The 26521-nt window shown below is 49.8% G+C and overlaps 1 protein-coding gene and 1 long non-coding RNA gene across 2 annotated transcripts in view; one reads left to right on the top strand and one right to left on the bottom strand.

Moving 5' to 3' along the window:
- CACNA1D (calcium voltage-gated channel subunit alpha1 D) overlaps window positions 1–26521 on the top strand; it is a 299526-nt gene that overhangs the window by 258466 nt on the left and 14539 nt on the right. Inside the window, 10 exon segments of the mRNA XM_047691769.1 lie at window positions 1806–1850; window positions 2249–2377; window positions 4934–4999; window positions 6604–6695; window positions 7624–7783; window positions 8367–8494; window positions 8633–8729; window positions 11035–11137; window positions 12433–12534; window positions 17590–17720. Coding sequence (XP_047547725.1) covers window positions 1806–1850; window positions 2249–2377; window positions 4934–4999; window positions 6604–6695; window positions 7624–7783; window positions 8367–8494; window positions 8633–8729; window positions 11035–11137; window positions 12433–12534; window positions 17590–17720 — 1053 coding nt within the window.
- Window positions 12277–25761, bottom strand: LOC125078749 (uncharacterized). Its single transcript, XR_007120974.1, has 3 exons — window positions 25542–25761; window positions 24411–24640; window positions 12277–12481 (listed from the first exon to the last, which is right to left on the bottom strand). It is a non-coding gene; the product is annotated as an uncharacterized LOC125078749 (long non-coding RNA).

The following is a 26521-nucleotide window of genomic DNA, read 5'->3' as shown; positions in this document are numbered from 1 at the left end:
GCAGGGGCGTGCACGCACACATCCTCACATACTCCCACACCCTCCCACTCCAGCTGCATAGGTGAGATCCAGAAGACTCATGCACACAGCCTTAGGGAGATTGGGAGGCTGAAGTTTGGCGAACTAATTCCTTCATTTGTTAAAGTCATAAGTTAAAACCATCATCTGCCCCTTTAAGATGTTCTTTGTCTTGAGGTGAGAGAAAAGAAGAGGAAAATAAAAGACGGTGATCGGGGCTTGGACCATGCCATTGGAGGGTTCACCTTCTAAGCATCCCGGGTGAATCAGGGACCCCTCTGAAACCCTGTCAGAACCTATTAGTTCTGGGTTTGTCATCACATTGCTAATTTCATTTCTGATAAGATGTGCCGCCAACTGCTTATTTTTTTTTTATTTTTTTTAAAGATTTTATTTATTTGTTAGAGAGAGAGAGCACGTGGGAGCAGAGGCAGACAGAGTGTCAGGCAGAGGCAGAGGGAGAAGCAGGCTCCCTGCCAAGCAAGTAGCCCGATGTGGGACTCGATCCCAGGACCCTGGGATCATGACCTGAGCCGAAGGCAGCAGCTCAACCAACTGAGCCACCCAGGCGTCCCCCAACTGCTTATTTTCCATGAATTTTATGTTTGGTCTCAGGAGGCAGCTCTTAACGAGAGTGAGAATTCGGAACGGAGCCCTTACTTTCCATGTATCCCCAGGGATGAGAATCACTCAGATCTGTGTGCACATCTACGTGTGTGCATAAATCTCTTAGCTGTGCAGACACACCATGCAGTAGGCTCCCTAGAAACCCTGGGGACCACTCAGCCCCCAACCAGAGGAGGCTCATTCCTCTGTCGGTTACCAGGTAGACCAGCTACATCAGTGGAGGGAACCCTCCTAAAGGGAACAGAGAGGCCGTCACTCCTTGTCTCTTGTTCAGCCCTTACTGTTTTATTAGAGCTTGCTTATAACCTCTCTCCAATCTCTTCAACACTGAGCATCTAAGAAGTGCCAGGCTGCCTGCTGGGCACTGAGGGAAGCAAGGTCCCCGCCTGAAGGGGAGGCAGGTGCCCACAGGGTGAAGAGCACTGTGGTTCAGCTCTAGGTGGCTGAGCTCTAGGTGCCCAGCCAGACCCCAGGTGAGGTGCAAGTGCAGAAACTCAGGGCAAGCTAGTCCTCAGCTGCCACTTCCCAAGAGTCATACAGGGCTGAGCGCTGTCTCCTCTGACATCGCTCTGGGCTGTAGGCTGGGCGCTGAAGACTTCTGCGGGGAAACCAGCCCCTCTCTCACTCCCACTGACTTGGTTTGCCCACCTCCTCAGCAGCCCTGCCCAGGTATGTTCCTCAGGAGGCACGTGCGGTGTAGGCTGGTGTCAGTCTATTTGCCCTGTTTGGTAGACTCCTCCTGTTCATCGGGGTTCTGAGTGGCCCGCTGTAGCACAGTTAGTGTCCTGGACCCACAGTTCTGCCTCAGCAGAGAACTAGCCTGCCCATGAGAAGCCGGGTCCCTCTCTGCATGTCTGTCTTTGGAGACAGCTGAGGTCTTGCAGCCTTCTCTTTTACTGGATGCCTGCCAACCTCAGAACATCATGTTCTGGGATGTGAATTAGAGAGTAATGTGTCTGAGTCTATGTCAAAGCCCTTGACTGAGCCCACCCTCAAATCCAGGTTCAGACAGAGCCCCTGGCATTTTCTCAGGGTGGGAACAGCTGTGTTGTCCTAAGACACCAAGCAGAAGTTTTTAAAAAGTGGGGAGGGGCCCGTCCTTCTGAACCACTGCTTCCTTTCCATTCATTAATACATTGTCAATCTTTGATTTCTTAAAGCCAACTGAAAGTGAAAATGTCCCTGTCCCAACTGCCACACCCGGGGTAAGATCAGTGACGAGTCCCCCGGGGCTGGGCCTTTTCCTTGACCATGCTGAGTTTCCCACTAGTGTTTCTGTCTTCTCCATGGTTGTCCTTCCAAAATGGTGTCTGCGGTGGTTTGCATTCATCATCAGTGTCCAGTACTCTCGACCAGCCCAGCGTTCTCTTAGCACACTCGACCATGTGGACATGCATGTGCTGTGTGGATGCAGTCTCCCAAGCCCTGTGTTGTTAGCATGTAACTCTTCCTTTCACATCATGCTTTCCAAGGTGAAAAGGCCCTAGAAACACATCTTCCGTTCTTACCTCTGTCACCTTTGTTTGCATCTGTTGCTGTTTTTCTGAAAGTGTTGCATGTTCTACTTTGCATTGGGTTTGACCTCTCCGTGATAACCCTTCAGAACTCTGAAGAGAGCAATAGAATCTCCATCACCTTTTTCCGTCTTTTCCGAGTGATGCGGTTGGTGAAGCTTCTCAGCAGGGGGGAAGGCATCCGGACGTTGCTGTGGACTTTTATAAAGTCCTTTCAGGTAAGAGCCAGGCCAGGGGCTTTTCTGTTGCTCTTAAAGATCACATGTGAGCTAGGAGTGTCCTCTGTTGTGGAGGATCCCGACTCCCTTCTGCATGGCCACTGTGACCCTCTAGGTCAATAGAGGATCTGGAACCCGTGACCCAGCCGTTCTCAGTGAATCAGACAGGATTACTTGCTTAAAGGAAACAGAAATTGGACCCACAGTTGAGGAGAGGTGTAATGTTTTTAAGATGAATAGAGATGGGGAGTCTCCAAGCCCCTCAGTCCTTTCTGGAATGCCCAGTGGTAGAGGATGACATCTCAGAAATGGCAGGTCCCAGCAGACCTCCCGTAAACTGAACAGCTTCTTGCCAGGACATCTCGTCCTCCTAAGGCTGCTACAGTCCTATCTGTTGGCTGGGCTGGATCTGAATCAGAGACCACTCCACCTGAGCCAGCACACCATTCCCAATCTCTGCATTACCCAGGGCCTGGAAAGATCATAGCACTGAGGACATTTGGGCATAAGCCAGGCCTTACTTGTTATTTGTGACTCTCCAGGCTGGTGCAGCCTGGTTCTGGTCTGTTTCTGAACCAGGACTGACCCAGCTTCTCCTGTACGTTTTAGTACCCCACCCCAGATATTCTAGTCTTCCAGACTGAATTAACTGGAGACGGAGTACAGATTCTTATTTAAAATATTCGTCTGTGTAAGAGAATTGTAGCTGTGTATAAACATTAGAAAGTGAATCATGAATCTTTGTGACTTTTCAATTTGAAATAAACACATTGACAAGTGAAGCTATCCAAAGACATGTAAAGAAAAAGTTTAAGCCCACCACCATTGAGGTAACTGGTGTTAACATCCTGGGGAGTATTTTTCTGGTTGGGTAAGATTTTTCTCCTTGGGTAAATTAGAAAGGGATGGCATCTGGGGAAGAGGGTAGATCCAGAAACTCAAAGAGGGGAAATCACAGATCTTGGCAGGGAACCTGAGATGGTAGGAAGAACTAGAGATGCAGCTCTGGGGGAGAGTGAGCAGGGCCTCACGTGAGCTTTGGTCTCGGAAAGGGGTCAAATCCCAGACATTTGTCATTAATATAATGTACCAACATTTTTGAGTGAACTGTTATAAAAATAGATTCATGCAATAATGTTATACTTACTTTTAAGGAAATTATTAAGCTTTTTCTTTTTTAAAAGTTTGGCCACTATGGATAAATTCATTGCACAAAGTGGTAGTTCACAAAAACTGAGAAACAGTGCCAACAGAATTCTTAAGGATTCAGTAATCTAGGAAGAAAAATGCGTATAGGTATGGTGAGGAAAGCCTGGAACTAACCCTGTGGGGTCCTGATCACCGGCCAGCCATCATGATGGTGCTGCTACACTGGGCTGGGCAAGCAGTCGCAGATCCAGAGCTGGCACACAGTGGGAAGGTTTTTAGCCACTGGCTTTCTGATGACCTTTTGTGGATAAGGGAAATAGATGCTTTAACCATGTGTGTTTGGCATTAAGTTCAACAGTCTGGCCACTACCTGGAGGTGCACCATGTGAATAGACATCTTCTGTCACAGGACATGTTGTAGAAAAGTAGTTGAGGAACAGGGATGAGGGGACCAGGGGTCTGATCCCACACATACAGCTGTATTTAATGTTCTTAAGGAGAGACCAGGTTTGGCAACCGCCCAGCCAGCTCACTTTCTTTTCCCTGACCCAACCCCCAATTCCTATTCTTTCAGAAAGTGTGCATTTTAAAAAACGCTGCAGCAGCAGCCAGAAAGTGGTTCTTCCCCTTGGCGCCAGTAATTTCACTCCCAAGACCTCACCTTATGCAGACATGGGTGGTTTTGCACAAAAATATTCCTTTGCAGTGTGACCTACAATAGTCCTTGCCCCCACCCCAAACATGCCCACAAAAGAAAGTGGAAGAGATCTGAATATCCAGTGTTCCGGAATGGTTTGGTCAATTATAATTTAACAGAGGAATCCAATGATGCATATAAACATTGTTATGAGGGCAATATGTCTTCCTTGACACTTTTTGTTTAGGGTCAGCGTATACTGTTAATGATGGTAGCAAACATATTCTGCCCATAGCTTCGTAACACTAGGTGGTGTGTGCGTGCCTGGTATACTCAGGACTAAAGTTATTATGCTGGCCTGAGGTTTAAAAAGTCCTTCTTCAAATGAAACAAGATGGGATCGGGAGGGAGACAAACCATAAGAGACTCTTAATCTCACAAAACAAACAGGGTTGCTGGGGAGAGGTGGGTAGGGAGAGGGTGATTGGGTTATGGACACTGGGGAAGGTATGTGCTATGGTGAGTGCTGTGAAATGTGTAAACCTGGCGATTCACAGAACTGTACCCCTGGGGCTAATAATACATTATATGTTAATAAAAAAATTTAAAAATTATATAAAAAAAGTCTCCCTCACCGTTGATGTCCTTTCAACATAACCCAAAAAAGAGAAGCCCATGGCCCTGTGTTGAGTCTTCATTCTACACCTGAGCAGTCATTGTGTGTGTGGGGGGGAGAGGTAGGCACTGAGCCAACTGCTTCCTTCTTCCAGGCACTGCCCTATGTCGCCCTCCTCATAGCCATGCTGTTCTTCATCTACGCGGTGATTGGCATGCAGGTGAGCACTAGTCCCTTACTCCCATGCCCCCTTTGCTGGGTAGCCCCAGATCGGTGGCAAGATGTGCGTTGGCCAGGGAGAACGGAAAGCCAGGGTCCTGATTTTCCAGGCAAGTGTCTGTGCCCGGGGCAGCCAGGCTTAGAAGAGCTGGGAGAGGCTGGGACATGCGACAGACGGCTGGGTTTAGTGGTACTTCTCACCCCCAATCTGGGCCTTGGGAGAATCAACTGATGGAGAATACTCACAGTTGGTTTCAGCAGCAGGAAATGTGATACTGAGAGAAGCTGTAATTGTTTTAGTTTCTGTGCTGATGTTACTAAGAATATATTTAATGATACAGAAGTCGGTTGATAGCCTGGAAAGTTATGTTTTATCACCGCCAGCTGAGATTCCTCCTTGAAACCACCAGCTCCCAGATGCTGCGGAGGGGGCTGCACTGGGGTCATTATTTGGGATGGGTAGCACCCTTTCAAAAAAGAAGCACGAAGCCAGCCCTTCTGTGACAATGGCTAAGGGGCTATAGGATTCTTCCCTGCTTCTCCAGCATGTGGAAAGGGATTGGGGCTTCATTCACTGCTGAGCCCTCAAGGGATAGGCACAACCTTCAGGAGGAGTGGAAGGTGGAGAGTGGCTTGCTGGACCTCTTGGGGAGGAGGGTCTCTCTGCTACCTGCTCTTCTGTTTGGGATGCTGTCTTTCAGATAAGGGGGGATGCGAGTGTCAAAGCGGTGGGGTGATGCCAGAGCCAAAGGCGTGGCAGCGCTAACTTATCTGAAGTTGTAGTAACATTTGCAGTTCGCTAGGGATCTGTTTGGGAGCTAGGAACTTGAGCCCCTGTAATTCAGCGTGGGATGCCGTGTGCCCCAAATGGCCTTTTATAACCTGAGGTTCTTCTACAAAACAAGAGCTGTCACGGAGACCTGCAAGCTGCCCCGCACACACCACCACCAGTTTGCTCAGGAGGCTTTGCCAGGTTCTTCTAAAATGGCCTGCTCTTCTACAAGTCCCACTGCTAACTTCCCCCTGCCCTTCCAGAAAGGCCTCCCTCCTTTCTGTGGCTCACTGGCCCCCACTCTTGTCTGCAGCCTGATCTTTTGTCTTTGCACACTCCCATTCTTTTCATTTCCTGGGGCTCCTGGGCCACGTCCCGTCTGCACCTTTGCAGGCAGTGCTTCCTCTGCCCAAACACCTCACCCTCCTGCTCACCTGACTAGCTTCCACTGTGCCTTCAGTTCTGGGCCTAAATGTCACTCCTCCAGAGGCCTCTCCTGACCCCAGCCCCTGGCTGCAGATCTGTTCTGTGCTTCCCTGTCTAGCTGGATCATGCCAGCTCTCAGCAGGAGGGGCTGTCTGGTTGCCTGGTAGGAACTCCCTGAGGCGAGGATGCGCCTGACTTGGGCACCGTGCTCCTGACGGTTAGCCTGGGTCCCGCCCCATGTTTGCCGAGCACCCCGAGAAAGCCCTCCTGGCTGTTGATCAAGCTTGTGTTAGTTCTAAATTCACATGTGAATGTTTCGTGGAGAGTGTTTTGGAAGGGAGGAGGTATTATTTGTGGTTTTTTGTTTTTTACAAAATCTTTATTTCCTTAATAATTTCTCCACCTAGATGTTTGGGAAGGTTGCTATGAGAGATAACAACCAGATCAACAGGAACAACAATTTCCAGACGTTTCCCCAGGCGGTGCTGCTGCTCTTCAGGTGACTGAGTCCCACAAGGGCACATCTCTCTCTGGCTCTGGGCTCCAGAGTGACTCAGGACACGTGCTCTGTTACAGCACTGCAGCCCCTCCTGGTCGATGGTGGTGGCTTGTTGTGTTTGTTTGTATTCTGGAACAGAGACTGTAGCCTTTCGGTCAGAGGAATTTCACTGGATTGTGGAAACCACTATGGTCATTAAGACTGGCCATCTTAAGGGTTATCCCTTTGGAAGCTAGTAGGTCTACTGAGGTCACCAGGAAAATGGTCGGACACACACTTATGCATGGGGGCATGCACTTGAACACACCCAAGAACATGGACATTGAGCAGGAACAGAAAGGCCTTTGCACAGCCAACGGGGAATATCCAAGATGCAGAGTTTCAGATTTTGTAGGATTGTTTCTAACCCCAGTTAACTAGCTTTGTAAACAAAATGCCTTGGAGTGAGAGGACTTTCTAGAAATTATACAGGTAATTTCTAACGAGTTTTGTGATTAAATAATGAGTCATTTACAGTTCGGTAGTTTTCAGTTCTTTGCTTTCAAACAGATTGAATGGGGATCTAATCAAGTTGTCGGGTGTTAGGTCATGGAAAAATTATTCAAGATTGTGACATGAACATTGAAAGAAGACACAAAAACATCCATTTATATGGAAAGAATTGATGTGCTTGTATCAAATGATTTTTTTAAATCAAAGGGAGCTGTAACAGGGCCTCCACTCAGAGCAGTTGCATTTGAAAATAAGTAGGAATTTCAATTTAGGAATTTTCACTGATTCATACTGGCTTTTCCCCCCAAATCACTTAGGCTTTGCTCTAATTACAAATTTTGTTTTTAAAAAAAAATTCATAAAGATGTCATGAAGGTCTAAGCTTCAAATCACTCCTTAGTCTACTAAAGCCCTTCCTCTTCTTAACCTAAACAAGGTGTGCCACGGGTGAAGCCTGGCAGGAGATCATGCTGGCTTGCCTCCCCGGGAAGCTCTGTGACCCTGAGTCGGACTACAACCCTGGAGAGGAGTACACGTGTGGGAGCAACTTTGCCATTGTTTATTTCATCAGTTTTTACATGCTCTGCGCGTTTCTGGTAGGTGATCACGACAACTCTCTTTCTCAACTGACAGATGCTTGTATAGTGTTTGGGATTCAGACCATGGGTGTTGCCCTGTCGAACTACTGTGGGGTGTCATACGTTGATGTGCACTCTAGACTTCATTTGGTGGTGCAAGGTTTTTCTCCAACAGGTTTGTGTTACTAGCACCTTCGTTGTGAACAGGGGTTTGAGGCTCACTAACAGGCTTGGGACAGTCACCACCCCAGCTTCTCAGGGCTGCCAGTGTCTTTACAGAAGTTCCACAGTCACTGCACATAGCAGTGACTCAGCAGTGTGAGGCATTTGGTGGCCACGGAATTATAAAACTGCAGTGTGCCTCGAAAAGGCCAAATGACATGGCCCCTGCCTTCCCCTAGGTCTTTACCAAAGCCGTTTTGGAAAGCTGGAAGCCTGTCTTTTTCCCCAAGGTTCTCCAGAAAAAAAGTCTTTTGGGCTCTCTCAGAGAAATGGGTTCCAAATGTGTCATGACCCTTGTAATTAGGAGGCTCTTACTGGGGTCTAACCCCATCCATTCCACTACGGGTGAAGCAGCTGTGCTCTGATTTGCTTTTTTCAGATCATCAATCTGTTTGTGGCTGTCATCATGGACAACTTTGATTATCTGACCCGGGACTGGTCTATTCTGGGGCCTCACCATTTAGATGAATTCAAAAGAATATGGTCGGAATATGACCCTGAGGCAAAGTAAGTTGAAAAGGCTTCCATGTGACTTGCGTGAGCTGTTTCTAAAGTGTTGGCTGTGATTTTTGTGCAAGGTGGGCAGGACTGAAAGTTCAGGCCAGACAGCTTTTCCCTGGACCTCACACTGTACTCTGTCTTCAGAGGAAGGATCAAGCACCTCGATGTGGTCACACTGCTCCGCCGCATCCAGCCTCCCCTGGGGTTTGGGAAACTGTGCCCACACAGAGTAGCCTGTAAGGTAAGTGTCCTGTATTGTGTGTCTGATGGCCTCTCTGCAGGGACTCCCTGCGTCATTCAACACACACTAAGTGGCATTCTGCTGAGCCTTCCATCAGGGGCATTGGGGATGCAGAGATGAATCCTGTGTGGTTCCTGTCCTGAGGAGCTATCAGATTTGTAACTCTTAGAGGACACCCTGTCAGCCAATAGTAACAATAGGAAGGGGATTGTGTCACTGGGTGGGCAGATGAAAAGGTGACATTTGCATCAGGTCCGGAAGGACAGAAGTGGGAGGGCATTGCAGAAAGGGAACGCAGCTCAGATGTGGAGGTCGGAGAATGGCCATTATGTTGGCACATGGAGAGTCACTGGTGTGGCTGGAATGTAAGGGAAAGTGGAGGGGGACTACGGGCGCAAGCTGAGCACAGCTCCAAGAAGCCCTCTGTGCCAGGCTGAGTCCCACAGAAGAAGCATCAATAGAGTTTCATGGTATTAAGTTGCCCCTTGGCGATGGGAGAGTAAACAGGAGACCACCCAGAGAGCTACTGGAGTCACCCAGAGTGAGGTCGGTGGAGGTGGGGACAGAGGAGAGCAGAGCTGAAAGGTGTGCTTAGGAAGTAGGATGGAGAAGAAATGGTGCCCTGGATATTTCCTAGCTCAAGTGACCATGGACATGGTGGCGTACTCCTCTGTCGCCATGGTGCCTGTCCCCATTAGCCATACATCAGTGGTGGCCTATCAGAGTTGGGTCCACATCTCCTATTCCACCCCACCCCACCCCACCCCACTTCTATAGTTTTCACCCCAGACCATGCTCTCTCTCAGACCTAGCTGAGATTTGTTGTTCTTCCATAGAGCTCCCAGGGAACATAGTAGCAACAGAAGAGAATTCCCCTTTCTGAAGCAGACAAGCAAGATTTGCTTACTGGAGCTGCCCCTAGAAATCCATCCAGCCACACAACAGCTGGTCACCTCTCCCCAGGGGTCTGAGACGATTCTGGGTTTAGCCATTTTACCCAGTGTTGCTGGGCCAGCTCTGGGCAGAACCCAGGATAACAGAGTGGAGTCTACAATGTACTGCAGGCTTTCAAAGAAATCTTTGGAGGCAAGCTCATTGTTCTCTGCCCCGAAAGTCCAGAAAACCACATGGGCGGGTCCTTGGGTCTTTGCCCACATCGTTGCTTCTCTGTAGCCTAGACTCTGGATGAAGGTACAGAGAATAACCCACAGAAGTTGACTTTTTTTCATAAATTTTTCAGTACCAACCTCTTTTCTGCTTTCCAAAACTAAGATAGGTTCCAACTCATGCTGTCGTTTTGTGTTTACTTTTCCAGACTCTTTTATGTAAAGGATCTAAGTATCCTTTGAGGCACAATACAGTCCATTTTGCTGGTTCAGGAACTTGCCAGGGAAAGCAAATGGACATGCAGTCTCCCATGGCTGCCTGTGCTGGGTTTGGAGATGCATGGTTGATAGTAGGACTAGAAATTTAGGTGGAATGAGTCATGCAAACGTGAGATTCTAGTCCCTTAATAGGGAAGAGAAAAAGTGTTAAAAAATCTCTTAGGACACTTTGCCAGCTCAAAATAAGAAATTTGGAACAATTAACAATTACAAATACCGCTTACTTAGCTCTGATTATGTGCCAGGCATCTCCTGAAATCTTTGCATCCACGATTCCCCTGAATCCCAGCTGGGTGTGCCATCTGCATCTGCAGCGGAGGTGACCAGGGCCCAGAGAGGGTGTCATTCCTGCAAGCCCCCTCCTCAGCTCCCAGTGCTGGTGTTCAAGGGACCAGAAAGGAGAAGAGAAACAGGAAGTAGGGGTCCTGCTCTGAAAGACCAGACAGAGCAACCATGTGGAGTTGTAGGAAACACTACATGATGGTCCCACCAGAGCAGGGTTCCCCAAAGGACACTCCCTGTGTTAGGAATAGTGAGGACCCAAGTCCCAGGACCCGTGCCTGGCTTGTATCTGTTGTATTGGCTCACCCTCACCGCAGCTTTAAGAATGTGCCCAGAGGGGAGGCCTGACCCCAAGACACGGGGAGGGACAGAAGAGCGCCCGGACAGTCAGGTCTTAAACAGTTGAGGTTAAAAACAAGCAGAGCATACCATCCGCATGCCAGCATGTGTGTTTCACGACTAAAGCCTTGATCGGTGTCAGCTCCGAGTCCCCCCAGATGGTAGGTCCTCCCCAAGGAGTTGTAGAATTGAACTGTTGACTAGAGTGAGTCAAGGGATAAACAGAGAATCAACACGGTAAAGGGGCATGGCTGTCATCCATCATTCGCCTTCCATTGAGAAACTTCTTCTGTTTACAGAGACTAGTGGCCATGAACATGCCTCTCAACAGTGATGGGACGGTCATGTTTAATGCAACCCTGTTTGCTTTGGTTCGAACAGCTCTTAAAATCAAGACAGAAGGTGAGCATTCCTGGGACAAGAAGGGAGGGATGCCATATCCCATCTTGCGTTCTCCCATCTGGGCCTTTTCTTGTCAAAGGGGAGGCCCTGAGAAAGGGGGCAGTGAGTGCTGGGCCAGCTGGCTGTCCCTCCCTGCCTTTATGCTTCACTTTGTCCCAGAAAGATTTGCAGTGACTCCTGCCACTGCTCACGACAGAGCAGGAGAAATGCGGTGGACAGAGCAGGGCTAGGGCAGAGACAGGACCACCACAAATGTGCTCACTCCAGCTGTCCCTTTCTGCTGTGTGACCTGCAGAGAGGAATTTCCCGGTGGTGAGCTCTAGCTTCTTTCTCTGTTGAAAAGGAATAAACATGCATCTGTCAGGAGGAGTCCTGAGGCCAAGAGGAGAGGATGTCTGCAGGAGCCCCTCTGCCAGCAGGGAGCAGAGAGCTGGCATCGGGGACCGTTAGCAGCAGCGTCTCCCCCGCTGAGCTCAAACTGCATTGGTCTTCATGGCCACACTCAGTCCTGGAGGGTGGCTGCTGGGGTTGGCTCAGTGATGATGTGAGAGTGAGACAGAAAGCCAATTGCAGCAGGTTGGGGAGTGACAGGAGACGGGAAAGTGGAGGCTGTGAAGGGGCCAACTCTTGAGGCACTCCGCGGATGAGAGGGAAGAGAGGCCAGCAAGGCACATCTGCGGTCTGCAGACAGCTCTCTGATAGCAGCCTCAGAGCACTAGGTGAACCTCTGCATGGAGCCAGTCTCTCCAAGCTCCCAGTCCCCCTGGCAGTGTGCTTACCCATCCCTGGCCCTGGCCAGCCTGTCACTGTGAGGTAGAAGACAGGGTGGTCTTAGGGACTGACAGGTTAGCTGAGGAGATAGGCTTCAGCCCATATAATAAAAGACCAGATTTTTGGGGTGCTGACGAGTACCTGCAGTAGGAATTGAGACAGTCTCGTGTGGGTGAATTGGAGGCAGGGTTTGGAATAGGCAGTGGAGGAATAGAAGGCATCCTAGCTGGGGGCAGTGGGGAGGGATAGGCCTTGGCTAGAAGGGTAGGACGAGATCAGGCTGCATAGGCCTTGAATTCCAGAATAAAACACGCTTCCCACCGTGGAGTGACTGTCCAGTAGAAGGCCCACCCACTACTCGCCTGTGACTCCTCTGCTGGAGAGCCCTGGGGGAGGGGAGCCCCGTCTCATCTGAAGGCTCTGCTCCAGGCCAGGCTGGGAAGGAAGCAGCCCTGGTGGGAACAGACAGGAGAGCTGGCTGAGAGAAGCAAGGCTCCTTTTCCCCTCTTGCTTTTTGAATTCAGGGAACCTAGAACAAGCGAATGAAGAACTCCGAGCTGTGATCAAGAAAATCTGGAAGAAAACCAGCATGAAACTGCTTGACCAAGTTGTCCCTCCAGCTGGTGGTCAGTGCAATCTATTTTCTAAGTGGTTCTTGACCTCACATTGGTTTTAATGCAAGGATCTCCAGCAAGCCCAGCGGGGGTTTGCAGAATGCTTTACATATCTGCTAGAGCATTTGGGCCCACAGCTAAAGAAGGCTCTTTGGCCTTTTGGCATAATTATTTAGGGTAACAGGAGGACCATTCCAGACAAAGGAGAGGCTTCAGGGGGAAGGAGACCCAAGACCCAGATGGCTGGGGCAGGGGTTTTCTGGTTGGCGGAAGAATTACCATGGGAAAATGAGCTTACTGTCTCAAAGAGCCTGTAATTTTTCAAACAAAATGAAATATTTAAAATTAGTTTCCATTTATCCTTCAACATGTTCTTGAAAATGTCTCAGAAAAAATAGTTTTCAGAAAATGGTATTTTTGAAATGTTCTCAAGACTGAGTTTACCATCATAATTACCAAAAATGTCCCTTTAACTGGAGTTTAGAGTTAGAACTAACAGGCATGCTTATTTCTTTTGTTATTTGTCATAAAATAACAGACTAAATTTTTTCAGATGTATATATATATATGACGCACATATATATAATATATATACCGTTTTTCCATTTTTGTTTAAGTACGCCGGACTTAGATGTTGAGGTGGTTGTATCGTGACTATTTTATTTTCACGTTTTAAAGGTGCAGGATCCGTTCACTCCATGCCACAGCCCCAGTATTCTAGCCGCCCCTAGCCCCAGGCACATGTGAGCATTCGGTGTGTTTTGTAACCAACCCCACTTTTCTAGCATCACCGCTTCTGCAACTTTCGGGATTGGTCGGGCTCAGGGCTGGAAGCCGACTCCGGGACCCCAGGCCAGGACGGTGGCCAAGGCCTCTCCCTCTGAGAAGGTGACGGTCTCTGGCTCTTGGGAGACAGAGAGAGAGAGAGAGAGAGAGAGAGCAGCATGGCGGCCAGCTCTGCTCCCCAGCATGAAGCCAGAGCAGTGTGAGCTGTTGTTGTGGAGGGGGTCACCCCTAGCTGGTGCAGCCAACTGCTCAAAGCCAGGGGAGACAGCCCCAAAGAAATGATAAAGGGAAAGCACACACACGGAATGCCCCCAAATCCAAAGAACAGAAAACCCCCAGCTCCCAGCCGGAGCCCCCGGCCCCCCATGGGAGAACTGGTACTGCACATTTAAAACAACTCTTTGGTTTCATTTTCCTTGCAGCTGCGCACCCAGTGCTCGCATGGCTTAGAGAAATTGCTTTTTAAGACTGTTGTAACAATGTGCTTGAGCTTTTTCTGCAGCCTCCATTCCTTTCAAGTCTCAGTCTTTCAGAATATTCTGAAGCAATTCTGTTTTAGGGTGGTGGCATGGAATCAGGGTTATCTCTTGGCAGCCGTATTCCCCTACACTGTTTCTCTAATCCAGATGCATGCTTCAGAATAGCGGCTGCGCGCCCGGTAAACCCAGCCCCCCACCCCACCGCCCCCCACCCCTGGCCCCGGGGCTGGCCTGCCCTGCCCCAGCGCCTCTCAGCTGACTGGCTCCCTTCTTCACAAATCAGTCTCACCTAAGCGTTTGGGAGAGCATAGTTGCATTATTGTGAAGCTTTCTTTCTTTTAATTAGACCAGGAAAGAAAGGTCCAGAGTTTGGCTCACCATGCTAGCTCCCTCAGAACATCAACTTTGAGCTCTGCTAGACTGCTAGTAAAACATCCCTCCGCTTTCTTAGCCCAATAGCTGGGCCCGGCCTTTTCTCTGCATTTCTAAGGAAAGATTGGGGTTTAGGATGACACGTGTTTACCTATTTCAAAATGGCGGAGGAGGCATAGTGAAACCCGAGGAGAAGGCCCTTAGGAAACGACATGCCGCCCTGTTGGAGTATGTCCCCAAGTAGGTGCTCTTCCGGGCCAGACCCCAAGTGCCACCACACTGGAGAGGCTCCGAGCAGGCAGGGACTCTGAGGCCACCACCAACGCACTCTGCAGGAGGTGCGTGCGCAGCACGGTTTTGCCACTTGCATTCCACCAGTTCTTTCTGTTTCTTCTTTTCTCTTCCCATAGACTCATCAGTTCCCAGCCTTGTCCACATTGTGGCACAGTTGGAAAATGCGAATATTTGTTCAGCCAGCAATTGGCTAGCTCTCTGGGGCCGAGGGGCTCAGTGTCCCACAGGCTATACCCCGGCCAGAGTGGCAGACCCTGCCAGGCCAGCTGCTCCCAGTACCCGGGACCCGCCCATGTGGGGCGTCAGGGAGCCCCTCACAGGCCTGGTGACAGTGGGGCAGGGGCCCATCTTGGGAAGCTTTGTAGCTCAGGGTGGTGTGAGGTGCCCCACCTCCCCCTCCCAGGTGTTCACAAGGTTGTGAGAAGGAGCAGCCCCAGGATTCAGCCCCAGAGGAGCAGTGGGGAACTGTCCTTCTACACCATGGCAAGGCAGGGGCCTGTGGCCGCAGGCACAGCCTGCCTGTCCTCTCCATCCCCTGTGCTCAGTGGTCCCCTTGCCCATCTCCGAATCTTGCACATAATTCTGTGCTCCACTCTTCTTCAGTCTTCTGCCGTGTCATGGCTCTTCCCCCTTTCTGTAGGAGTCCCCTATTCTCCTGGGGATGTCCTTCCTTTGGCCCTCCACTCTGACTTGGATCTTTGGTTCCTTTGCCTTGAAGAGCTCAAAAAGCTGACCCCATCTATTTCTCTCCAGGCCTGAGCCCGGATGGCCTCACTGCATCCATTCCTTCTGTGCCTTCCTTTTCTAACCAGCTCTAGCTTTGATTTTTTCCTGTTTCTGAGAGCTTGTCCTCTGCCCAGCCACAATCAGCTTAGCATTTTAGTGGAGAAGACCAAGTGGTGGCCTGCCTCTACTCTGGAGCAGCCAGTTGGTCAGAACCATAGTCATCCCCTGCCTGAGCACCCTGCTGCCCCCAATTCTGGGCCAGAGAGAGCCAAGACCCTCCCACAGGAGCCCCCTGGACCCCTGTAGGCCAGCACCAGCTGGGCTTGAAGGGAAAAAACGGTTAGGTGTGCATTTATGGGAAGCATTCCAGTGTGGAATAAGGTGGGCCTTCTGTAAACCTAGTGTTTTTTTTTCTGGGAGCCCCCAGAGAAGACTTGATTGATACCCAGGACTGCAGGGGATAGCTGTGGCAAAGAAGGCAGAGGCCCCCTGGATCCCCAAGATTGTCAGCTGTGAGCCCACCTCCTTCCTGCATGCAGCTCAGTAGAGAGACTTGTACTCTGGGGGAGGCAGCCCCAAAGAAGTATGTGGTCTGTGTGGCCAGAGCTGGGCTGTGTCTGAGTGGGCGGTGTGGAGGAAGAGGAAAGCCCACGCTCAGGAGGCCTACTGCCCTGGGCTCACATCCCAACTCAACCAATCAGGGATGGTCATTTCAGCCCTGCTCCACCTGTTGGGGGTGGGGACGGTGGATAGGCCGCTCTACCATCGCAGAGCTGTTTCAAAGAGGCCATGACACCCACACGGAGCTCCTCTGCGAATACGGATGCCCAAGAGTAGAGGCAGCTGGGAGGCATACCAGATGTACCCTGAGCAAAAGTGAGAGCAGCTTGGGAGTAAAGTTGGTGTGAAGTGTCAAGACCTAAATGGTCTGTCCGCCTCTCCCCTCCTTGCTCATGGGCAGTGCATCATTAGGCTATCTGCACCAGCCTGAGACAGACACAGGACATGGTTTCACATGCTACCCAAAGCCTCCATCCCTTTGGTGGTCCCTACACCACTTCAGGACTTCTTGGCTGGGGTTTGGGAGGAATGCAGCTCTCATCTTGAGGCCAGCCTCCCCAAGGCATCTTCTTAATCAGTAGCACTGAATGGCTTCTGACAGGGAAGTGTGGAGAGGTACATACAGCAGCCTAGTGATATCCAGAAGGGGACGGTTCCCACATGGGTACTGAATGAACCCCGCACAGGGTACATTAGTGAATGCATAGGGTCCTAGTGGCCTCCGACCCATATGTTCCACATCCATTTCAGTGGATGCCACTGTCGGCAGGCAGCCAGCTCACTCTCATCCAGCCCAAGCACTTTGGACTACCCTAGCATGGGGCTGGGTGCTTCCAGGCCTCCTCTTGAGTCATGCTCATGCCTCCTCTAAGAGGTGTAGCCCTCTTTACAGATGAGCCCCTTGCCCCAGATCAGCCTGCGACTCTTGCAAGGGCAGCCTGGGTATAAGCTCAGCTAAAGCCCGAGGGCCAGCAGCCCTTCCTCCTTCCATCCTCTGCAACTCCTGGGGCCCTAAGCTTCTTGCCCAGGGACCACTGCAGATCTGGGGGCATGCACCCCAGGGAGAACAGGGCTGGTGGAGGCCGTTGGGCAAACGCATTGTGGTTTACCATGAGACAGCCAGAGCCTCTATTCTGCCTCATGCATCACTTTTAAAACGCTCAGCGGAGTTCCAGTTCCCCAGCAGTCCATGCTGGAGTTGTTCCGAACAAAGCAGAAATGAGCTCAACTTCGAGGTTAGTTGGAGCTGTTGCTTGCACTGCCAAAAATAAGTAATTCTGGATTACAAACAGAGAAATGGCATATGGAGGCATATCGGACCAGAATCACAGGGGCACGTGAAAATCTGGGTTTGCAGCCACTTTCCTCAATCTTCCTCCTCTTCTGAGCTTGTCTGTCACTTTCTGAGGTCTCTGTCTTTATCTCGAAGCATCGGGATTTGGATGATTAATTGCTCTTTGGTGTTCATGGTAATTACACATGCAAATCCCTATGTGCAGGGGTGAAAATACGACCCAGGAAGTCTTTTTTTGTTTTGTAATTTTTATTTTCAGTAAATAACAAGACAGCACTCCATAGTGTTACTAATACGCTGCTCTAATAAACTCATAACAAACATATCGTTTTCTGCAATTTTGAGTATCAGTTCATGGGACTGACTCTAATTTTGAGCCTTAACTGCTTTGCAAAACCTTGCTTTTTGCTAGATTTAGTCTCCTGTGTCCTCACCCAGAGCTCAGTGCCCTGGGCGCTGTCCCGCCCTGCCCCCCACCCCGGCCCCCAGCGACAGTTGAGGCTCCTGGTGCAAATGTGCTGATTCGGGAGAGCTGTGTCTGGTCTCTCCGTTTAGATGATGAGGTAACCGTGGGGAAGTTCTATGCCACTTTCCTGATACAGGACTACTTTAGGAAATTCAAGAAACGGAAAGAACAAGGCCTGGTGGGAAAGTACCCTGCGAAGAACACCACCATTGCCCTACAGGTGAATTGTCCTTTTGTTTTCTTCTCTTTTCACTAACCATTTTACAAGCTTATTTGAAATACTAGAGAGCTGGCTATTCATGGTTGAGCAGTGCCACAAGGATTTTGTTTAAACTGAGGTACCGCACACCCCCCAAAGTGTGGACTAGTCATTTCTGGGCTATGAGGTAAGTGCCTCCCCCCGCTTTGTCTGTTGCGCCCACACTGGCTGTGGCCTTCGGGTGGCAGGGCCCCCAGGACAGGGGTGGAGGCCCAGCCCTGGTAGGCCCCGGGGGGCCAGTGGTGTCTTGTACCCTGTCTCCTCCCGGCTTCTCCAAAGACAGTGTCCTTAGGCGGGCCCCCTCCACCCCCCAGCCCCGGGCTTGGGCCCTAGCTGCCCAGGAAACGGCTTTCCATCTGAACGCGAGTGCTTTGTTTTGTTTCTGTTTGTTTCTTACCCCACTGCTTGTTGGTTTTCGGTCCATTTCAGTGACATCCATCACCTCCTGGTGTGCGTGTGCGTGCGGATGGGCGTGTGCGTGCGTGCACGTGTCACAGTGTGTCTGTCTCTGTGTGTGTTTCCTGGTGGCCGTGAGGCTTGCTGTGCAAACGCTGCTCTGTGCCCAGGCCAGCCTCTGGTCCTTTTCCCTGCGCCCCCCGCAGCCTGCCCCAGGCTCCTGGAGTGTGGACGTGGCTTACAGGAACTTCTGGTTCCAGCCAGGGCCCATTTGCATTTGAGATGTAGAATCCTAGATAAGCCCAGATCTCTGGCACAGGAAGCAGGTGTATGGAGGAAGGGGGTCCCTGTGAAGCTTGCAGGAAGAGGGGCGAGGAAGGGAAGTTCGTGAGCAAGTGTTGGCAATAGAGAAAGCAGGGTGAAGAGGGAATGAGATGTTAAGAATGGGCAAAAGGGAACTACAGAGGTTGGCAAGCTACAGGAACACCTGTCCAAACTAATCAAAGCCCATCCTCTCTGCTACCCAAGTGTCTGAAGTCCATCACGAGTAAGATAGAGTTTTTTCCATCTTCATTTGTTCACTCTAAAATGACTTTTATGTCCGTTATCATCACGAGCTTTACTTTGGGCTATATAGGGTATTAGCAGGATTCCGCATGGAATAGTCCTTCACCTTTTTCTGGAGAAAAATGCCCAGCATTGTTTTGTGTTCCAAGAGATGGTGCAGTGAAGGGAGGGCTTGTCTGTGAGCTTGCTGTGAGAGAGGACATGAACGTGAATGGCCATGAGTGAGGGCATATGGGTGCATATGCAGATGGTGGGTTAGTCGAAGTCCTTCACGAGGGCACCTCTGCTCTGCCCAGACAGCTACAGAGCCGGGGGAAGCAAGGATGCTCAAACTAGCCGAAGACGATTACTGATCTTTATTTCTCTGATCATCTCTCCTAAAAGTGGCTCAGTGAACCATGGGCTCAGTCCAACAGCCCATTGCTGCCTCAGGTTGTGGAATTTGTGAGTAAAACTTTCCCTTCCGTCCCCTCCAGTTTGTAAAAGGGACGTCCCTCCTCCTGACCACTGCGCACAGGTAGCCTTAGAAAGACAAAAGCAAGCTGTAAAGATGTGTTTGTAAATCTGAACAGGCTCGTGGTCCATAGGCTCTTGAGGGCAGCGTGGCCAAGCTGGGTTCAAGGAGACGGTGTGACGAATGCCCTTCTGAAGGTGCTTCCCTAAAGTGGCCCTGGGCCTGGAGTTCTAGACTGGCTGGATTTCCAGCGTCACAGTCCCCTCCCCCTGCAGGGAACTGCCTGATGTTCTCGGATTCTAGGTGGTGGGGTTGGTAGGACTTGATGATTTTTCTCAAGGGGGGTGCATACTCCTTCATGGATGACTAGGTCATAATTCCCAGGAACCAAGTTAGCTCTGTGCTATGAGACCCTTCTGTCTTCTGGGGAAGGCATGCATGGTGACCACATGAGCAGAGTTCTCCCTTCCCTGAATCCCCAAGACTTCCCCATCAGATGGGTTCAGTTGCTGCTCCAGCGGCTGGACATAGTGTTTTGATGTTTTAAAACCTGAAAACCAACACATGACTAAGTAATGACCATATTTCATGGATGGGCTTCCCTGAGTTTCAAGTGGTGCTAAAGCTGCCTTTTTAAGTCATGAGGTAAAAGATACTGTTATATCGCGCTACAATAATGTTTTTCTCCTCAGTATTTTTCATTTTGTTGTTTGTAGAAAGAATTTCATTTCCTTGGTGAAATCAAACATTTCCTGTTAGATGATGATACCGGTGCATCTTTACCCGGTTCCATTGAGAGTTGAGGCTATGACTATAATTTATGTTGAGTACACAGCCTAGAAGATAAAGTTGTTCGTAACTTTGACAGATAAATTCTAAAAGTGTATTGGATTCCGAAGCAAACATTAAAAATAGGAAATTCTGGTCTGTCTCCTCGAAGGGTAATTCTAATTACATTTTTGGCCTCCTCTGTTCTAGAAGTGGCTTTAAATGTGATTTGTCGCTGTACATTTAATAAGCACAGCAGGTGCTTCCTTTCTGTGTGATGAAACATTCTATGATGACATAATAGTTAGGGACACGGGGTCGAATGGCAGTGGAACCCACAATGTCACTAGGACAAGGACACAGATGTGCAAGGAAGCCCCCACACGGGGGCTGGGTGGGATGAGGTGCTTCTCCCCACGCCAGGGTGCCGCGTGGCTGACAGATGGCTTGCTCATGGGAGGTGGAGTGTGAGCGCAGACGTACGACCTAGGCATGTGCGTGTTTGTGCTGCGGAGAGTGCAGTCTGTCTGAGCAGGATCAGAACTGGTCCACGTTCTCTGTTCCCCTTGGAATGGTTCTCAAGGACACACAGATGCACTGGAGTTTCCAGCCCTGGGGGCTCCATCTGGTCTCCCTCTGTTCAGACCTCCTGCAGTGTCCTCTTCTACACGAAGGGGGGATCCTTGTGTGGGGAGGAGCTCAGCACCCAGTGTCCTCTGGCCTCTGTGGTCTGAATGAGTGTGCAGTTCCCATCCGTCCATCCATCTTCATTAAAGCCAGCCTTCTCTCCGACCTCCTGAGAGTCGGAGAGAAGCTGCATCAGGCTGCCTTTTTGTTTTCCTTGCACCCACCCTCCCATGTGCCATATATCCACTTCAGTTTGACCCCACATCTGCTCTCCCTCCATTCCTGCTGCATCGAGTGACCTGTGAGTTTCCCCAAGAGCAAGTCAATAAAGGAACACAGCTCTGCAGCCTTGAAAATGCTCAGTCCCCTTCCCATCAAACAGCAGTGCCCCATCAGATCTTCCAGATGTAAGATGCAGACATGAATTAGTCCAGTGCCTCATGGAAAAGGAAAAAAAAAAATCGCAAAGTGGGAAAAGTTTTGTTCATTTCTTTTTCTTTCAACACTCAAGGATTCCCTTTATGCCAAAGATACTCTGGTGAAATCTGAGGAGACACTATCCCCCAGTCATTCCAGATGGGAGCCTGCCTATCTGTAATGACAGGAAGACTTTAGAGGGATAGTCTTTCTCACCTGTTTGGAGGTTGGGTTTAAGGAGGAAACCATTATTTCCAGCTGGTAAAGAGTTAGGTGGTTAGGTTTTCTGTGAAAGCCTGCACCACAGCCAACAGATGGTGATGTGGGTGGTCGAGTGGAAGGGTGGGTGGTATAAAGAATCCAGCAACTCTCAGTCCCTGATGTGCCCTGATGTGGCCACCTTGGGGAGGCTCAGCTCAGGAGGAGAGGAAGAAACGCTCCGCAGACGTTTAATCTGTGGGGTAGCAGACTCCTGTTAGTTAGTTACATTAGTTTAAAAAGTAGCAAGGTATTTTTCTTTTTTTAAAGCATGAGTCCATTTCAAGCCATAAAAAAGGCTTTTTTTTTTTCTTTTTTAATCTGAGAACAGATACTAACAGATGAGATTTCACTGGCTGATTCATTTGTTTCAGATGCTTGAACGGATGCTTTAGAATTTTCTGCCTGAGCTACAGCACCAAGCTCGTTAGTCGGAAGGCGTTTGTGGCTAAGGCCTTGAAAGGGAAAAGTCTCAAGTGGGCTTATTTCTACTGAAACAGCATTTCAGGAGAAATGCAGGAAAAAGCAAACCCAAGGCCCCAGGGAGACCCCTTCCAAGCAAAGCACTCCTCCAGAAGGTGGAAGCAGGGTCGTGGCTCACCTGCAGAGCCATGGCCTCCTGTCGCGGACGCTGCTCCCGGTGGCTCTTTTTCATGGAAGGGAACGTGCAAAAGGCTTAACAGTTTTTCCCTTCCAAGCAGAGACTCAGAGAAAGGGAAAGAGAGTGAGAGAGAGAGAGAGAGAGAGCAAAGGAGGGGGGCAGCCGCCCCACAGAGAAATGAAATGAACACAACTTCCTGACGCTGGCCAGTAAAAAAAAATAAATAAATAAAACCATAACAAAAAGATGAAGCAGACCTGCCTAAGGTGGGCAGCTGACTTCGTTCCAAAGTCCTGCATCCCTAGTTTGCCCGAACTCCCAAAGACTGGCAGGCCCCTCGGCACTGAGCTGACAGAGTTCCTTTTATATGCCAGTCTGCCATGACCTCCTGACCCTCCGGCCCCCACTCTCTGCAGTGACCCAGTTGAGAATGCAGTGGGAAGTGGGCAGGCCAGGAAGCTCAGACACACCATTGAAACTAACACATACACCCGCATGCCAAAACCAGTCCAGGTAACACCTCAGGTTCCATCTTAACGTGTCCACGGGAAATACCACCACACCCAAACCTCATCCAACATTGTCCGTCTTTAATTCGTGCTCAAAGCCAGTCTGGGGATGCCTCTTTGGAAACAGTGTGGTCTAGTTTCAAGGACACTGGGAGTCAGGGAACCTGGGTTCTAGTCCCAGCTCCAGCGTTCACTTGCTGCGTGACTTTGGGCAAGACACTTAACCTCTCTGTGCCTCAGTTTCCTCCATCTGTAAAATGGGGGTAATAATGTCGACCTACCTCACAGGGCTGTTGTGAGGAATAGCTAAGCGATTGTAAAGCACTTTGAACGTATAATTGCTTATTATTAAGACTACAACAATAATAATATCATATGCTTGTTTACTACCGGAACTTTAAGAAATTCTTGTTTTTCTTTGATCTCTGTTCTGTTCTGTACTGTAGTTATCCACCGAGAAAGAGAATTCTACCCCTTTTAAAGAGATCTGGGAAATGTGTAAAGATGTACACAGAGTTACCTCTACAGGTTGTGTTTTCACATCTTACAAATTGTAGACTTTTGCCCAAGGAGTTGCTTCATGAGGGAGTCTGAAATTCTCAGTGGCTGAGGAGCTTCTACATCCAGTGCTGAGCTCAAGACGTTCTGAGGAGCCAACCAGAGTTTTAAGACCAATATTTAAAAGTAACTGTAGTGGGAAAACTTGACATTTCTGAAGTGCGTAGAGAAAAGCAGCTCTTCTTTGTAAGTCCCATTGGCCTGCCCTCGTCACCAACGGAAGGCTTTGTGCGTGTGTGCGTGGGTGCACGTGCGTGTGTGAGGGGGTGGGCAGAGCACAGTGGAGACAGCCAGTGGCATGTGGGGAAGCCCTGTTCCTGGCTGGGCTCGTTCAAGAGCCCACCCAGTGGGCAAGTGGTGCCTACCGCTGGGAAGAGCAGCATTAGTGTAGGTCCTGCAGGCCCATCCTGGGCACCGCTGGCAGGCTCTCTCCCAGCCCTGAGGTCTGTTCCAGTGATGTCCTTTCTCCTGTGACTTTTGGCCCCAGTGGCTCATGTTACCAGGGATCTGGCATGTCTGCACTTAAGTGGATTCCCTGGCCTCACTTACGGAAACAGGCCCAGCCCCTGATTCTGCTCCCAGTGTGCGGACTGCTGTAAGTCTAGGAACTCATGGTGGGTTTTATGGATTCTCACAGCAGAGTCCATGGGGCCCAAGAGCAGGTCTGACTTCACGCAGCACCCTGGGCAGTGGTGCAAAGTAGGGTTGAGAGTCGGCCGGCACATTCTGGTATGGCCACACCCTTATGAAGATGTTGAAGCCTCTCTCTGTACGGGTGCCTTACAGATTGCCTACATCCAGTCCCTCCCCAGGTCCTCCAGATCCCTCTGTGATCCAGCAACTGAAAGGCTAAGGCCTGGTGTAGCAGGGGCCTCTGGGATCCTGTTCTGGTCCGAAGGCCCACTTGGCCCTGATCAGATAGTGCCTGGGATGTTCTACTTCTTTAGTTTGGTGTATCATCCCTGGAAAGGAGGCTGGTCAGCCCCATGGACACAGGTGTGGAGCTAATTCACCATCAGCTGAATGATCCTCTGTTTCTGACCCACCCCGACGTCTAGTTTATTAAACAATGAAGGGCAGTATGTGCTTGCCGTGTCTCAGGGCCAGGGTGACCAGCTGACTTCTAGAGGAAGTCTCCACAGGGTGAAGTCTCGGCAGAACAGCCCCAAGCGATGGGCATGGCAGGTTTTCCCATATGCCTTCCGGCAGTCCTTCCAAATAAGGAAAAACTGGAAAATGAACTTTTTGAATGGAATTAGAGAATGGTTTCAATGAAGCAAGAGACTCTGGCCCCAGTGTTGCTGAGTGACAGTGCTAGCCATGGCTCCTAGCCAAGAGCAGCTTTTGGAAACATCCAGAAGTCATGAGGTCTACCTCTGACTGAAGCTTCCCTGGAACTTGGCCTGTAGTCAGGCCTCTGTCCTTTCTCCTAACCTTGCCAGAAGAGTATAGCTCTGAGTGTAGGGAAGTTGTAAGAGACAACTCAAGTTTCTTACCTAAGAATCTTCACAGACTCAGCAGAATCCATGGTGCTAGACTCTTGGGCTCCTGGATGGAAGACACGATGCAGGCTGGGGTCCATCATAGGGAAATAGATGTAAGGTTGTGCACCAGCCTCTTGGTGGTTACACTTTGTAATTACGCCGTGGTGTGACCCAGCCATAAATTCACAGCATTATTGGGTACTGGATTCTCTATTTTTTCTGAAAGGCAGGGGATCTTTTTCCTCTGACAATAATAATGATTTTCAAAAGTCTTTGAGAAGTTCTAGAACTACTGAAAAGAAGTTAAGGCAGGCTAATAGCAGAAGGTCTTAATTATTGTGGTGTGTTATTGAGTAATACCAACCTAGTGCCCTTCATTAGCCCTAATGTGTCAGTTTTCCACGGGAAGGAGCTTGCTAACACCTCCTAACAGTTCCAAGGTTGGGTAGCTACTTGCGTGAATTCATTCTCTGTAGCACACCTCAGACCTAAGAGAGGTGGCTATTTGGGGTAATGGGAGGGTATGTCATTCTAAGCCATGGTGAAGGCATTAACAAGTGCCTAGGCTAGCTCAGAGAAGCCAGGAGAAGGACGTTTCCTCCAAAAGTGGAGAAAGGCCAGCGGACTGCCAGGAATCATAGACGAGGGAAAGGGGCCATTGCCTGAGGAAAGGTCGGTGCTGCCTGTCTGGGGCTGAGTTATCAGCTGTTGTCAATCTTCTGGGTCCTTTTTTTGTTCTTAAAAATTATTGAGGACCCTTGTATATCAGTATGTACATTAGAAATTAAAACTGAGAAATTTTTAAAATACAGAATATACATGTACAAGGGTAGCAGAGAGGTGACACCCTCACATCACAGAGCTTTTGAAGACCCCGCTGTGCTCCGAGACGATGTGTGTATAAGGCAAAGAGGATACTAGTAGTGTGCAGATTACAGCCCCCTTGTGGGCCCCTGGAAGTGTCCCCGGGCCACGCTTTGAGAACCGCTACTCTAGGGAAATGATCCCATACCCCCCCTAAAGGAAAAGGGTGCTGGAGCCTTTTTAGGATCTCCCCGGTGAGGGACCCTCCTGCATTGAGCACTGCCCCCAGCCGGAACTTTCCTTTCCTCCCTGGTGCCATGCTAGCCCCAACCCACTCACCTAGACAGAGCTGCCTGTGCCCTGTGTCCAGCGAAGTCCAGACCGAGAGCGGAACCCCACATCTCACTGCCCGTGCCGATCTGGAGGAACAGTGGTCTGAGTGAGTATGTGATAGATGGTGTTTTTAAAGATCACCACTCCTCACAGTGGCCCGGCCGAGGTGAGGATGTGTGATCACTGGTCATTTCCCTGTGGCCTTAGCGATACAAGAGCTCTGCTAAGTGAGTTGGAAGAAGGCTAACCTTGACTGAGGTCACAGGTCGGGTCGCAGTCCTTAAGTGAGCACACAATTCAGACTTGATCCCAGCCCTTTTTCTGGTAGACTCGATGACTCTGTCTTGGTGATGGCCTGGGTGAGGCCAGCAGGGCTTCCAGGGAACCACAGGCCTGGGGACCTAAGTCATAGCCGAGCCTTTGCTAGGTAGGTCAGGCCACTCAACCAAATGGGGATAATCCTGGCCTTCCAGGAGGTAGTGTGTGAAAGGATGTGAGATCGTTACGACAGGTACAGAGATGCTAACAGAACAGAGCTCCTGATTAAAGGCATCTGCTGAGCTTGAATTGAAGGAATACTCTGTTACCAGGAAACTTGGAGGAATTTTGGATTCTGGTGTTAAAACTTGAAGAATCGAGGTTGCTCAGAGAGCTCTGTGAGGTCATTTGCAGGGAAATGTCATGGATCCTTTTACATAATTTTTAGAAAACCTTCCTTAACCTTTCAAAGCAGCAGGAACTTGATGTGTGCTGCTGAGTGCAGCCCCAAGAGGAACTTCCATGGTGACATTATAGCTAACTTTTCAGCGAGGGTCAGAATCCCCATGGGTGGCCCACGGAAGGCCGAGCTCATGATTCTTACCCTGGATGCATGACTCAAGAACTGTGCATAATGGACACAAAGGCCACACTGTCACATTTTCCCTGCAGGGAAAGGAGGACAAAAGAAGGGGTGTGCCTGCGTGTGATATGTATGCATGTGTGTA

This window comes from Lutra lutra, chromosome 1 (genome assembly GCF_902655055.1).
Source record: "Lutra lutra chromosome 1, mLutLut1.2, whole genome shotgun sequence".
NCBI classification, from domain to species: domain Eukaryota; kingdom Metazoa; phylum Chordata; class Mammalia; order Carnivora; family Mustelidae; genus Lutra; species Lutra lutra.
The sequence above is the reverse complement of the archived record's forward strand: the minus strand, read 5'-3'. Positions and strand labels throughout refer to the sequence as shown.